Source organism: Microcaecilia unicolor, chromosome 7 (genome assembly GCF_901765095.1).
Source record: "Microcaecilia unicolor chromosome 7, aMicUni1.1, whole genome shotgun sequence".
NCBI lineage: Eukaryota > Metazoa > Chordata > Amphibia > Gymnophiona > Siphonopidae > Microcaecilia > Microcaecilia unicolor.
Window position 1 is genome coordinate 192,148,024 of NC_044037.1, and position 15,196 is coordinate 192,163,219.

At 43.4% G+C, this 15,196-nt stretch overlaps 1 protein-coding gene across 1 annotated transcript in view; it reads left to right on the forward strand.

Moving 5' to 3' along the window:
• The window catches only part of ERBB4 (erb-b2 receptor tyrosine kinase 4), a 1,861,028-nt gene that overhangs the window by 1,791,024 nt on the left and 54,808 nt on the right, over nt 1-15,196 (forward strand). The window contains exon 24 of the mRNA XM_030209189.1: nt 6,578-6,675. Coding sequence (XP_030065049.1) covers nt 6,578-6,675 — 98 coding nt within the window. The remainder of the gene's footprint in view (nt 1-6,577; nt 6,676-15,196) is intronic.

Genomic DNA, 15,196 nt, shown 5'->3' on the forward strand with positions numbered 1-15,196 from the left:
AAATGAAAATATTTAGCACTTTGGGGTCCTTTTACTAAGCCACGGTAAAAAGTGGCTTGTGGTAATGTGGATTCCTGTTTTTGTTGTGTGCCGGGCCTGGGAAAAAGAACATTTTTTTAATGGGCTGGGAAATGGCCATGCACTAAAATAAAAACTAGCATGGGCCTATTTATGGCCTGAGCCCTTTGCGCCAACTGCCGATTACTGCAGGAAATGCCGCACATGACAGAAAATAAAAAAATTATTTCTATCGCTGGAATGAGCGCTCACCAAATCCAAAATTACTGCTAGCCTGGCAGTAATCTCATTTTGGTGCATGCTGCACACATGCAGGCCATACCGCAGCTTAGTAAATGGGCCCCTTAACCAGCCAAAGTAACCCATAAATAGGACCACATAAAAGACAATCCTATCATTATGCAGTTCCCTATACCAAATTAAATGCTGAATATTGCACTTAACTGGCTATGTTTTAGCTGGACATGGCCCGGCATTGAATTTCCGAGCATAACGCTGGCATTGGTCAGTAAATCGCCGAGTGCCACTAGCTGGATAACGACCCCACCGTATGCAACTTCTAGTAAATCTTTTAATCCTTTCAAATCAATAGAGTGTGTGTGCAAGTGAATCCTTTCCTTTGAGGATGTGCATTTGTTTTTTGTTTTTTACCTGAAATGATGGGGAAAAACCCTGAAAATCTGTTTTTTTTCCCCAATGTTGTTAATAGTGTGCGTTATTGCTCAATTGGTGCCTGTTGAAGTACTAATTGGAGGTCTGCTGCTTTAAGTACTCGGACACAGTAGTGTGCACTATTAACAAAATTGCCCTGAAATGAAGATTTGAAATAAAACCAAACCAAATAAACAAAAACCACAAATGAGATGATAAACAAAACAAAACAAAATTTGTCAGCTTGTATTCCCATCTGAATAATTATCCTAGGTCAGGGGTGGGCAACCCTGACTCTGGGTGGGAGGGGGGTGGCTGCAATCTAGTCACGTTTTCAGGATTTCCCCAATGAATATTGTCAGCATGCACCTCTCCGTGCTGTCTGCTCTCGATCCGACCCCTCTCCGTGCTGTCCGCTCTCCACTCAACACCTCTCCGTGCTGTCTGCTCACGACTTAACACCTCTCCATGCTGTCTGCCTTCACCCACACAATTGGGGCTAATCCACCTCCTAAGAGGAACTGCTTCTGCTCACTTGCAAAAAGTAATTATTCACAGTATTATATTTATTCTGCAGAGTACTTTATTCCACAGTGGTACCAGCAGGAAAACAGTATGTCCACTGTACTACAGCTGCTGGCCTCTGTGCACCTTGCTTCACTTCTCCAACACACAGCAATCAACAACAGTTCAGAACAGTTCAGTCTTAGAACTCGCTAACAACTTGGGATAAACCTGTGGATCAGTCTATTCCTCCTCTCCTTTCTTCTACTGCCTAGGAGTTGGAGGCATTTTCACCACCCTCATTTGCCAGACACCAACACTCTGACAACCTCCCACAAATGTTCAGACTGACCTCCTTCAGGTAATTAATTCCCACAGTTCCATGAAGCCAGACCGCATCTAGGCATTGTCACTTAGCGGCCCCAAATCTCTGGCTTCTCTCTCTCTCTCTCTCTCTGCAGTCTCTTCCTTTTCCACCTCTCTTTGTCCTGAGCAAAAGAACTCCATTTGCTCCTCACCAACCTCTTTCCTTTCGCTTTCCTTTCCTAGTTCAATCTCCTCCCACTCCATGGAGTCTTCCCCCATCCTCTCTCCCAGGTGCTGCTCCTCCCCCTAATTATCCTCCATCTCCCAATCACCCCCTGACTCTACTACCTGCTGGGAGTTGTGGGAGTTGTGGTACTGTTTCTCTTGTTTCCTCCTCCCTTGTAAGTGTTGCTGGGCTCTGTAGTTCTCTTCCCTTTTCATCAGTCTCCTACTCCCTTTTCCCCTCTGAGGGTTTTTCTCCTTTCCTCGCTTACTGTCACTATCAGCTCTTCTCTGCCTTCCTTCTACCTCCTCCTTACAATATGCATGAGATCTATTTGCATACATTGCCTCCACTGTATGCAAATAGATCTCATGCATATTCATTGTGGACATAGGAGCCAACTTTTCAAAATTATTGGGGGTGCTAAGCCCAGTGGAAATAACCCTTCCCTGGATACATACAAGGAATTTTTTTAAATATTGGGTGCGCTAAAGCACCTATAGAACCCACAGAATCAGCTCCTATGGATATTACCACACTGTGCACTAGCTTACATTTATTCTTTTACACTCAAAATGGAGATGGTGTGATGGTTTGCTTAGCTAAGTAGAACTTTAGTCTTCTACTTGGTATCTCTATCTGCTCTTCTCATAACATTGTGTCTTAAATACGCTTAAATTGTCACAGTTTTGGTTTAATTTCCTATACCAGGATATTCTGAGCATCTACTACTGGCAGAGCCAGTTCTGGGGTAAATGGCACACTGTCTCCCCTGCCCCCCCCCCCCCCCCCCCCTCTAGAAGCATACAGCAAGCTAAGCACACATGCACCTAGGGCTCCCAGAAACAACCTCTGTCCACCCTACCTTAAAGCCAGCCCTGGATACTGGTCATTTTGTCATCATGTTACTACCATTTTCTGCATCCTACCATTCAGATCATCTAGTTTACAACTTTGTTCTACTTCAGTACCACCCACCTTCTTTACTAATCTGTAAGGAGCAATATTAAGAGCCTTAATATAGTGTTCTGTCAGGCGATCTATTGTACTTCCCTCAAGGGCCCTGATCCACTATTTTAGTCCTCTCACTAAAGTCAGGCTTCTCTCCGACAGTATCTTCTTCTTGTGAAATACTTCAAAGAAGTATACCTCCTTTCTTCTTTCAGAGTGCTGAAGCTTACTTTAAATAAACAAGTGCTTTTTGGCTGAAAACAAACCTAGACCGACAGCAGAGCAGAGGAGAGGGAAAAGTAAACAAACCCAGACCGACAGCAGCGTGGAGGAGAGGGAAAAGTAGTTACCTTCAGGTTTTTTATGTTGTCTGGCTCTGTTCTGGGCTGGCTTGCTTCCCTGTACCTCTCTGGCTCGCTTCTTCAATGTTCCAGGCTGCTGGCAGTGTCAGTGCAGTAAGCACACTGCCTTCGGCGGCTCTGGAAGCTCTCCCTCTGATGCAGCATCCCGCCTATGCGGGACAGGAAATTGTAACAGAGGGAAAGCTTCCGGGCCGCCGAAGGCAGTGTGTGCTTACTGCACTGACACTGCCGGTGACCCGTAACATTGAAGAATAGCGGACAGCGGTGCAGGGCAGGGAGCGGAAGGGACAAGCTCTTTATGCCCACGCCACTGCCTCAATTATTGGGGGTGCTTGAGCACCCACAGCACCCACGGAGTCGGCGCCTATGATTGTGGAAATCTTGAAAACCCGACGGGGTTGCTACCCTTGAAGACCAGGATTGCCTACTCCTGCCCTAAGCAATCATCTAGTATGGTAAGATTAAGTTCATAGCAATACCAAGCACTTTTACCCTCAGTTCACTAAAATGTTGGGGTTAGGAGTAGTAGAAGCAGGGGCATATCTGGACTTCACCAGTAGGGGGGTCCAGAGCCGAGGTGAGGGGGCACATTTTTGCCCCCCCCCCCCCGGCACCCCCCCCCCCCCCCCCCCCCGGCGCCGCTGCTGCCAGAACCAGAACCACCTCCAACAACTGTCGCCCACCCAACGACCCTCTCGATCCCCCGCCCACTGTCGCTTATCTGTGCTGGCGGGGGACCCCAACCCCCGCCAGCCGAAGCCGTCGTCCTTCGTTCATTTGTTTTCTTCTTTCTGAGTCTGACTCTGACATCCTGCACACGTCGTGCAGGACGTCAGAGACGAGTCAGACTCAGAAAGAAGAAAACAAACGAACGAAGGACGACGGCTTCAGCTGGCGGGGGTTGGGGTCCCCCGGCAGCAAAGGTAGGCGACGGCAGGTTGGTGGCGGGAGGGGGGTTGCGAGGGCCGTCGGTAGGGGGGTCTAGGGCCAAATCTACGGGGGCCCTGGTCCCCGTGGCCCCATTACAGATACGCCCCTGAGTAGAAGATATCTTGGTTGCCCATGTTTATCAGCTAGAAACACATCACAGATAGAGATGGCAAAAATTTGCCGATGGCCAACTGGACCGTAGATTTCCTCCATCTGTAGTTTTTACAGAAGATGAAACTAGCACTTGAATACTACTAAGGAGCAGATGCACTAAAGCTAAATGGGCCTTTAATGACTCTCCAACGAGGAAAATTTGATCCGTTGCATGCATCAAAGGGCTTTTACCGAGGAAGCCAGCAGCTAACGAAAACGGAATGGAGATGAGCAATTAGTGTGAAAACCCCATTGAAACGACATGCACTAACCTTTTCCGATTGCCTTTACGCAGGAAAAAGGCAGGAAATCTAACGAGAGGTCTGGACCTCTCGTTAGGACAGCTCTGTGCCAGGAAAAAGTGTAAAGTTAAAAAACAAACAAACTTTGAGCCAATCCCAGCGCATTAGCAGAGCTAAAAGCGCTGTGATTAGTCTAAAGGACCTCAGAAAACTCATCAAATAAAAAAATAAAAAAAGGGTCGGGAGGGGGCAAGGGCGCTCGTCCGAGGCGTCCTGTATGGACGGCCTTGCCCCCCCCCCCCCGCTGCTCCCCACTTTCCGCCGCTCCCCCACCCCGAAAAAGCAAAATTCAAGCAGCCCCTGCCCCCCTCCCTTCCTCACTACTCTCTCACCTCAGCTCCACCTCCCGACATCCTCCGTCCTGTGCCCCGCCCCCTTTTGGGGTCGTCGCCGCCATTCCCCTCCTCCATCGGGCCCCCCTCCCTCTTACCGGGCCCGTGCAGCACCTCTCTCCTCTGTCCGAAGGCGCTGCACGGGCAAGAAGACAGCTGATGCCTGCTTTCGCCCAGCTTCGATGGCGCGTCTTTCTCCTGCTGGGCCCGCCCCTGTCTGACGTCGGTAACCTACGTAGGTTACTGACGTCAGACAGGGGCGGGCCCAGCAGGAGAAAGACGCGCCATCGAAGCTGGGCAAAGGCAGGCATCAGCTGTCTTCTTGCCCGTGCAGCACCTTCGGACAGAGGAGAGAGGCGCTGCACGGGTCCGGTAAGAGGGAGGGGGCCCGATGGAGGAGGGGAATGGCGGCGACGACCCCAAAAGGGGGCGGGGCACAGGACGGAGGATGTCGGGAGGCGGAGCTGAGGTGAGAGAGTAGTGAGGAAGGGAGGGGGGCAGGGGCTGCTTGAATTTTGCTTTTTCGGGGTGGGGGGAGCGGCGGAAAGTGGGGAGCAGCGGGGGGGGGGGGGCAAGGCCGTCCGTACAGGACGCTCCTGATGAGCGCCCTTGCCCCCTCCCGACCCTTTTTTTTTATTTTTGTTTTGATTTGGGAGCCATGTGCTTTTGATTTGACTGTGTTTTGACTGTTTGTGGCATGCGCAGAGCAGCTAACATAACGCTTGGCTGCTCTGCGCATGATTTGGGGGCCGATTAACGATGTGTATTGTGATTCTTTGATACATTGTACGTTTCTATACCGATCTGAGCATGTGTGACTTTTTTTTTTGGTGCATTCTTCGTTTTTTAAAAATCGTTAGGGCCTTTAACGATTTTGATTTTTTTACGTTTGCTTGATGCATCTACCCCTAAGTTCTTTATTTACTGGTATGCCTGTTCTTTTTAGTCTTTCTCTCTATTTCTTTTACATTAGGACCTTCATCATGGCTTTTGGTCTTATCTTATTGCTAGGCTAACCAAGACTGTGAATTTGCAAGTGATTCATTGGCTTCAGTTTTTGGGGCACTGCAAGTCCTTAAAAATATTCTGATTACTTTTTATAGTACTTTAAATCCTATACATCTTTTCATTTCTTGCATATATTCACTGAAGCCAGTATTTAAAACATGGATAACTTTGGGAGTAATCTGTACTAATCTTGGCTTTTTAAATTCTTCCCCCCTCCCTGCATCACAGACCTGATAGATTTTGTCTGGGAGAATGTATCTGTATATAAAAAGGCAGAATCAGATGCATGCTACAGGTGTAGGTAGGACTGAATATCAGAGCTATCTGATTAAACTTAACAAATTAAGACAGACTAACAAAATAGCAGTTAACTTTAAGCAAGTATATTCAGTGGTTGGACTTAACTCATTAAGGGGTGTAGTTATCTACATGAGCTACTGCTATGATGTATTATTTTACTACTAACTTGTGCTATTTTAGCACAAGTCTCATTGTATATAATGAGACCTAGTTAATAATTGAGGTTAACAGCAAAATGACATGTCTTTAATGATAACCCACGTTGATAACTTTTCCCTAAGGTCTCACTACGTTGATAATTTTCCCCTTCAGTCTAGTGAACACCTGCTAAAATTATCTGAACAACTTAAAAAAAAAAAACAACAACAAAAAGCTTTAACAGGATATTGTCCTGCAGACTATGAACTCCACTTTGTTTATATTTTTCATTATACCACATAGCCGTAGACATTTTCACTGTGGATTAAGACTTTTCATGCCAGAATCCATACCTAGTTTAAAAAAAAACTATTACTGTCTGTTTTTTTATATCTCTAGGTTGGATGATTGATGCTGACAGTAGACCCAAATTCAAGGAACTTGCCGCAGAATTTTCTAGAATGGCTCGAGACCCTCAGCGTTACCTGGTAATTCAGGTTAGTCCATGTATATTATTAATTTACTGAACATATAACTAGGGAACCTTTGCTTTCCAAGGCATTATGACACACTATCCCCCTCAGTCTAAAATTAGGTGTCAATCGTGTGTGTAAGTTATAGAATATTTGCACTGTACATAGATGACTCTTACAGTTATATGCATAACTGTGGTGTTCTATAAACATACTGCCTTACCGCAGCTTAAAATGACATACCATGGGACATGCTGAGACAGCCCATGGTATTTTGCAATGTGCAAGCGCAAACCATGCACAAAAAAAAAGCATGTTAATATTTCCGCAGAGGGGGCATGTCTGTGGGTGGAGAGTGGGTATTTATGCAGTAATCAGTTAGCACAGCTACATTACCATGCACTTACTGGTTAGGGCAGGATTAGCACGTGAGCCCTTGCCACCTACAAAATAGGTGTCGGTAAGTGCTCATGTGATAACTTTTGTTAATGACCATGCACTAATGGCATCATTAGCACATGTGTAAAAAAACAAGAAGGCAGCCAGTCTACTAGATCTAATGTGGAACAGAAGAAGCAGACCTTATGAAGAAAAACAGTTCGTTTACTGATTGTTCAAAGCTCCCAGGAGTCACAAACCAACGCCTGATATGGCCATGTTTCACCAGAAGTACAGGCTGCATCAGGGACAATGAAAACCCAACTGGTGTGAAACTACAAACTTCACCAGTGCTGATTATAAATGTGTCTCTTCCTGGGTCCGTTTGAAACCATGTTGGCTATTGGTCTGTGAATCCTGAGAGCTTTGAACTGTCAGTAGATTAAATGTGTTTCTTCATAAGGTCTGCTTCTTTCTTCTGTTCATTATTAGCATATTGTCATTAATTCGGAAAATGGAAAATCGGCCATTTCTAGCCACGCTAAAAATGGCCTTAGCATGTGGGAAAGACCTGTGTAAAGGTGCACTAAAGCCACTTTTTCCCATAGCTTAGTAAAAGGAGCCCTTAGGGTGTGAATGCAAGGGGGCATTCAAAGGGGGAGAAGCATAGATGGAACTTTGGCATAGCCAACATTTATGCATGTAGCTTACAGAATACTGTATGTTATATGCTAAAGTTCTAGCAACAGTGTCAGTTCAGGTCATGCCCCTCCCCCCCATATATGGCTACAGCAACATAGTGGTGCCACCTCACACACTGCAGGACAAGGCAATGACAAACCACTTCTGCATCATGCCAAGAAAATCACAAGAGGGGGAGGGATTCCTCACTGTTCAATCACCAGGAATCAGTTTGACACAAGGGCACATCTGAATCTGGAAACAGAGGAGCTTCTAGTACTAGTTAGCTGACTTGGCAGGCAACTCTAGAAGCAGAGGCCCAAGTGAACAGCAATTTCAGAAAGCCAGTCTTTATATATGCAGATGCTCAGGAAGCAGAGATTTCAAGGGGGGGGGGGGGGGCTGTTGTGGGCCAGAATATTATACATGTATTTTCCATTTTACGATGGATATACATTTATATTGAGAATAAATTCCTTGGCTTACGTGTGTCCTCTAAAGCAAGGGCAAGGTTCATAAACATGCTTGTTTTAGTCTGCACTTCTAAGCAGGGCTTAATTTATAGACAAAGCAAAATGAATTTGAGGAGCCGAGGAACGGGTAGATGGACCATGAGCAAGAGCAACATGAGAAGAAGAGCTGTATTAAGGAGTAGAGGGGCCAATGCAGCAAGCTGTCATGGGCCTAATTGTGTGGTTACCGATGGTTGTATGTTTCATGCAGACAGGAAATACTTGGCCACACATTGCAATAAAATGAATGATAATGAGGCCATTGAGTATTCCAGAGCAATGCAGACAGGTAAACAGGGGCTTTAACCTTCTCAAATCAAACCCTAATTTTAAGCTATTTGCACTCAAACATAACTTTAATGCTATCTCAGGACCTATTCCCCCCTCAAAATGGCAACATTATTTTGACTCCCATATCGAAGAATACCCAAGTGTAGTCTCTAACTACAGACCAGTGGCTTCAATTCCATTATTGGTAAAGGTAGTGGAGGGGTTAGTCACGCACCAACTAATGGACTATCTACAACTTCACTCCATTTTACATAGCTCACAATCCGGTTTTAGACCTTTTCACAGTACTGAAACTGTTCTCACCACCCTCCTAGCTAAATTTAGATGAGAACTTAGCTTAGGTTAAAATATTAATACTCTAATTTGATATGTCCAGTGCCTTTGACATTGTTGATCATAATGCTTAGCCGAGATTGGGTGGCTGTATAGCGCTGCGTGAGTCTGTTAGCGCCTTGGAAATGTTGAGTAGTAGTAGTAGAGCCAGTGGGGGGAGGCGGGGCTAGTGCTGGGCAGACTTATACGGTCTGTGCCCTGACAATGGCAGATACAAATCAAGGTAAGGTATGCACAAAACGTAGCACATATGAGTTTATCTTTTTGGGCAGACTGGATGAACCGTGCAGGTCTTTTTCTACCATCATCTACTATGTTACTATGTTTTGATGCACGGTTATTATGAGAATTGTTTCACCAGCTCCGGGATACAAGGATTCATGGAGAGGGTTTCATGCAAGTTTTTGAGATTTAACTGCCAGGTTGTCTCCTTTTACAACCTGAAGGAAGCCCCTGCAAAGTTCAAAGGCAGACAGGAGGTTAATGACATGCGCACATATCTAAACAAAACCGACAGTGAAAGCACACATTTGCCCCCTGTTCTTCTGAACCTAAATGTGAGCCTTGCAAAAGTTATTTGCACATAATTTTTTGTGAGGTTCATATTTAGGTGCAGAATAACAGGTGCCAATGCATGCTGGCACTTCTGTTTTCTTTTGAACATGCACACAAAAACTTGTGCTTTCTGCAAAACCTTTCTGCATATGCGTCCAACACACTCTCTCCTATTAGCTGCAGGTTTTCTGTGCATAAAATTAGAATACATTTAACTTTCTAAATGGCATGGTATTTTACTTGCAGTAGAAGCCAAGCATTCAAACATCTGATTGCGACTCCACTGCAAGCCTTTCTGCATCGACCCCAGACTGACTGTTCTGCTCCAGTCTCACCCCTTCCTCTCCTCTTTCCTGCAAGATTCTTAGATGGGAAGGATTGGAGCAGAACACCCATATTAATCTAATGTCTGGAAATAAATGATGGAACTGCATTCCAGGCTGTTGTACCTTCAAATCCAAATTGATGCCAATTAAGTGCCAATTAATGCCAAATAACCACAATAATTGATTGTTAGCAGCTAATTGGCTTATTATTATGTGCGCAATGCATGCATCTGGGATCTGCACCTAAATTTGGATGCCCAATTTTGGGTGACCTTTATAGAATTCAGGGGTAGGTAACCAATGTAATGCTAGCAACAGCACGGATGCAGATTCAAAATGATTTCTTCCCATCATAACTCTGGCTGCATTATTGTGAGCTATCTGTAAAGGTTAACACAACTACTGGTAATCCCACAAATATGGCATTACAAAAATCAAAGTGGAAGACTACCGGAGCATGGAATACTGTATGCAGATTCTTAAAATTCAGATAAAGTTTTAACTTTTGTAACATCAAAAGCTTGTAAAACACTATTTTTTAACTGTCATAGAAATTTCATTCTTCAAAGATAACCATGAGCCAATCATAATTCCTAAGTTTTGTAATGACTTTGCAATAGTTATGCAATCATTATTATTAATAATAGTTGTTTCCAGAGGTAAAATAATCAGTAAATCCCAATAAAAACTTAGGGCTCCTTTTACTAAGTGGTAGTAAGCCCAACGCAGGCTTCCTGCTCGTTATACAGGAAGTACTGCTGGGCTACCACAGCAGTCCAGTGGTACTTCCCACCCCTAGCACACCGTCATTTCCGTTGCTAAAAAAATGTATTTATCTTTGTAGCCCCGGCGGTAATCAGACAGTGCCATGCACTGCCCGGTTACTGCTGGGTTAATGCGGGAGCCCTTACTGCCACCTCAATGGGTGGCGTTAAGGGCTTCTTCCGAAATGGCCACGTAGCAAGTGTTTTACTTGCTGCCCGGCCATTTCCTGTTGGAAAGTGAAACTTCCTTTATACCATCTGTAGTAAAATGGGGCCTTGGCACCTGTGTTAAAACATGTGCCCATGCCAGTGCCAGCCCCCTTTTGCCAAAGCTTGGTAAAAGGGGCCTTTAATTTCATTTTTCCGTATTTTAAACAGAGCTTATTTGACAACATCTACCTCTCAACAGAACAGAGATACAATCCTAATAGGTCTAAGATCGGATTTACCGCTGTTCCAATTGGAACAACAACTTGAATGTCTTTAGCATAGATCTTATATGATAATCCTAGATCTGCTAATAATATTAAATAGCAGCATCAATAGAGAAGAGCCCTGAGAAGTTCTTGTAGATAACAGTATCCAGGAAGACATGCCACCATGTACAAAAACCTGTTGATATGATCAATCAAAAATTATGTAAATAAGTTTGTTACTGTACTTTCTTTTCCTAAAGATGCTAGTCTTTGAATTAGAATATTATGATCAATTGTATCAAACGCTGGTGAAATATCAAGAATAACAAGTATGTAAGAAGTACTATAATCAAAACTGCAAAGTATCTCATGATTAGCAAGTAAAAGTGTCTCAATATTGTGATGTAGCTGAAATCCAAACTGTAGCTTATCTTAAAAGTTCTCAGTAGTCACAAAATCTTGCAATTGATTATAAAGAACTCTCTCAAGTATTTTTGACATGTCTATAATTAGTAGGATCATCTCTATTCAAACTATTGTTCTTCAATATTGGATGAATACTAGCTTTCTGTAACAAATCTGGTACTATTCCAGAAAACAAAGACTTATTAACAATATGAGAAACTGATTCTGCAATTTCTTTTTTTACCTCATGAGAATGAACGCAGGTGTTGGACATACATTCAGAAAACTAGAGGAATTATTCAAACTAGCTATAATCTTCTCAATAATACAGGAGTAAACATTTATTTTATTCAATTCCACTCAGTTAAATTTAAAGGTGATGTTTTAAACCTTTGATTTACATCTGCACTAACAATCCTGGTATGCAATTTAAGTCATTGATTGAAAAGCTAATGCAAAATCTTGATTTTTCAACTGAAAGGAGTAATCATATGGTTTCTTCTTATTAGTAAGTTTTCACTATTTAAAATAATGCTTGATAATTAAAAACGTTTGAACTAAAAAAAAACTCATTTTCAATTGGTCTTTAATTAAAAGCTTGCTTTTCTGCATCCAAAATTTTTTTCGTGATAAATTTTCAGACATTAATAATAGTAATCAGACTGTGAAAACACATCTGGTGTTTTTCTCCACATTCTTTCTTTCTTTCTTTCTTAGTTCTTGTTTCCTAATTTTACATCTAAAATATATCATAACGTGTTGTTTTGATGTTATAACAATAGATTGTGGGCTCCTTTTACAAAGTGGCATTAACAATTAGCAGTGCGCTGAATGTGAAGAAGCCCTTTCAATTCCCATGAGCTTCTTCCCATTCAGCGCACGCTAATCGGTAGTGCCAATTTGTAAAAGGAGCCTTTAGGACCTTGTTTACTAAGGTGCGTTACAGTTTTTAACACACTTACAAAAAGCACGCATTAACCATGTAGGCGCCTATACACCATATTGTAGGTGCGTACATGGTTAACGCACATGCATGTTTAACACACATTAAAGACGCTAATGCGCCTACAATACGGCTTAGTAAACAGGGCCCTAAAATTTAATTGTATTCATAGCATTTTCTAGTGAAGTTAACCAACAATCAACAGCTCTGGTTTCGATTAATTCGACAATGTTAGTAATCTGGGGTAGCCATTATTTATTTGTTACATTTGTATCCCACATTTTCTGACCTATTTGTAGGCTCAATGTGGTTTACATAGTGCTGGAGAGGTGTTTGCAGACTCTGGAGTAAACAAATACAAGGTGGTGTTGTGGTAGGATAAGGTTCATGTGGTAGGACCACATAAAGGAATCGTGCAACGGAAGAGACGTGTAATGTCTATTACGAACTTTAATATTGTTGTGTTGCAGAGATCAGGCATTTATGTTGGATTGGTAGGGTATGCCTTTTTAAACAGGTGAGTTTTTATTGATTTTCTGAAATGTAAGTGGTCGTACGTAGTTTTCAAGGCTTTTGGTAGTGCGTTCCACAGTTTTGTGCTGATGTAGAAAAAACTGGATGCGTAAGTTGATTTGTATTTGAATCCTTTGCAGCTTGGGTAGTGTAGATTTAGGTACGTTCGTGTTGATTCGGATGTGTTTCTGGTTGGTAGGTCGATCAAGTCTGTCATGTATCCCGGTGCTTCACCGTAGATAATTTTGTTCTTCCATCATATATTTTTTATACACTTGAGTTATACACTTTTCATACAATTGAGTTTTCTTAACTGAAGATGAATCCTCAAAACGTGATGATCTAGTGAAGGGAGGGTGGAAGAAAGAGGAGGAGGAAACATAAAAATGGAAGGAAAAGCCTCTAGATCAGTGGTTCCCAAACCTGGTCCTGGAGCCACCCCAGCCAGTCAGGTTTTCAGATATCAACAATGAATATTCATGAGAGAGATTTGCATGTAGTTAAGGTACTGCATGCAGATCTCTCTCATGAATATTCATTGTGAGTATCCTGAAAACCTGACTGGCTGGGGTGTCTCCAGTACCATGTTGAGAACCACTGATCTAGAGGCTCTTCCTTCCATTTTTATGTTCCCTCCTTCTCTTTCTTCCACCCTCCCTTCACTAGAGACTTGCTCCTACTCGAGGCTGGCCACCATCTTTCCCATTCTTGTCCAAGCTCACTAGGTGGTCGTTCCCTTATTCTCACCCTAACCCACCTGATGCTCTTGCCTTCATTTTCGCGCCCACTCACTCGAAGCTCTCCTTTCTCCTGTTTGATTAGTGGTACTGCTCTCCATCATCCTTCTTATTGTTCAGTTCTCTGTGGCACAGCATACCACCTCCCTCTCTGTTGGCAGCAGGAGATGTGTTAACAGATGTCAACTCCTCCTTCCATGGTACCAGTCTTGTAGCTTTTCTCATGAGACTGGTTCCGTGGCAATAGGAGCTAGTAACATAATAACACGGTAACATAATAAATGACAGCAGATAAAAACCCATATGATCTATCCAGTCTGCCCAAAAGGACAGCAAGAGCTGCACAACAATGTTGCAAACTGACAACATTTTACTTGCTATCAACCTTAAGGTGTCTTTCCCTACCCCTCTGATTTACACTTCTATACTCATACTTGTTCTTGATTTGTCCTTGCTGTTTTTGGGTCACAGTCCATAGTAGTCTGCCTGGCATCAATGTTACTTCCCAACTACTGGAGATGACATCTTATTAATGTGTCTTCTGTAGCCAATGGAGGAGGAGGCAGCCATAGCATAACAGAGATGTTGAGTGGGAGTTTGTAGTCCCTCAGTGAAAGTGCAAGAGATGACCCTTGAAAGCAGAAGTCTTGGCATGTATGGCAATACCAGTATGTGGGAAGGTACCAAGTAAGGAATCATTGAACTTATTTCCATGGGTCAGGCACACCATTTTGCTACATGATGGCACTAGGGCAGGCCCAATTGGAGATCGCTCCTGCCCCTTCCTGACCTGCACATTTGAGGTGAATTAGGGATTTGGGGTGAAACATGGGAGGGATTTGGGGGGAAAGAGAGGAGAAGGGCTTAAGAGGGAAATCCTTTTTGTTGCTAGTTTGAGACCCAATGATTCAGAGACTTGCCCACTAGATATCAAGGTCTCCCTGGAGCAAGTCTCTGAACCAGGATTTGTCACCTTTAATTTGTTGCCTCCACCATAGAAACTTTGCAAAGCAGGGACCCATTGGAAAATAACTACAGTAACTGAGCTGAAGTTCTTACTCCTGCAGCATTCAAAGGTGCCCTTTTACCAAACTGCAGTAAAAAGCATGTGTTTGTGCAGGTCATTCCCACGTGATAAGGCCATTTTTCCCCGCCAAGGTAAATTGCCAATTTTTCTATTTTTTGAATTAATGGCCATGTGCTAATTTTCCCATTGGCATGTGGCCACTGGTGTGTGAGCCCCTACCACCACTTATTTTATAAGCAGTAAGGGCTCATGCGCTAACCACATGCTAATCGGTTGGCATGCAGTGATGTAGCTGCACTAAACGATTAGTGAAGAATACGCCTATTCTCTGCTCCCAGCCCGTCCCAGAGCTAAAAAATAATTTATTTTTTAATGTGTGGGAAGCGTGTACTGATGCCAAAATTAATGCAGGATACCCGAACATGTTTACCACAGCTTAATAAAAGGACCTCAAAGCCCTTTCCTGCAAATTCTATATAGTGCGACTGGAGTTGCACATGCAAATCTGGGTGTATTCTGATTTGCGCGCAGAACTCAATTGGTTAACAAATCAATCAGCACAGATAACTGGATGTTAATAAGCAATTATCAGCACTAATGGAAATAAGTTCAGTGATCCCTTACTTGGTACCTTCCCACATACTTCTGCTTTTAAGGGTCATCT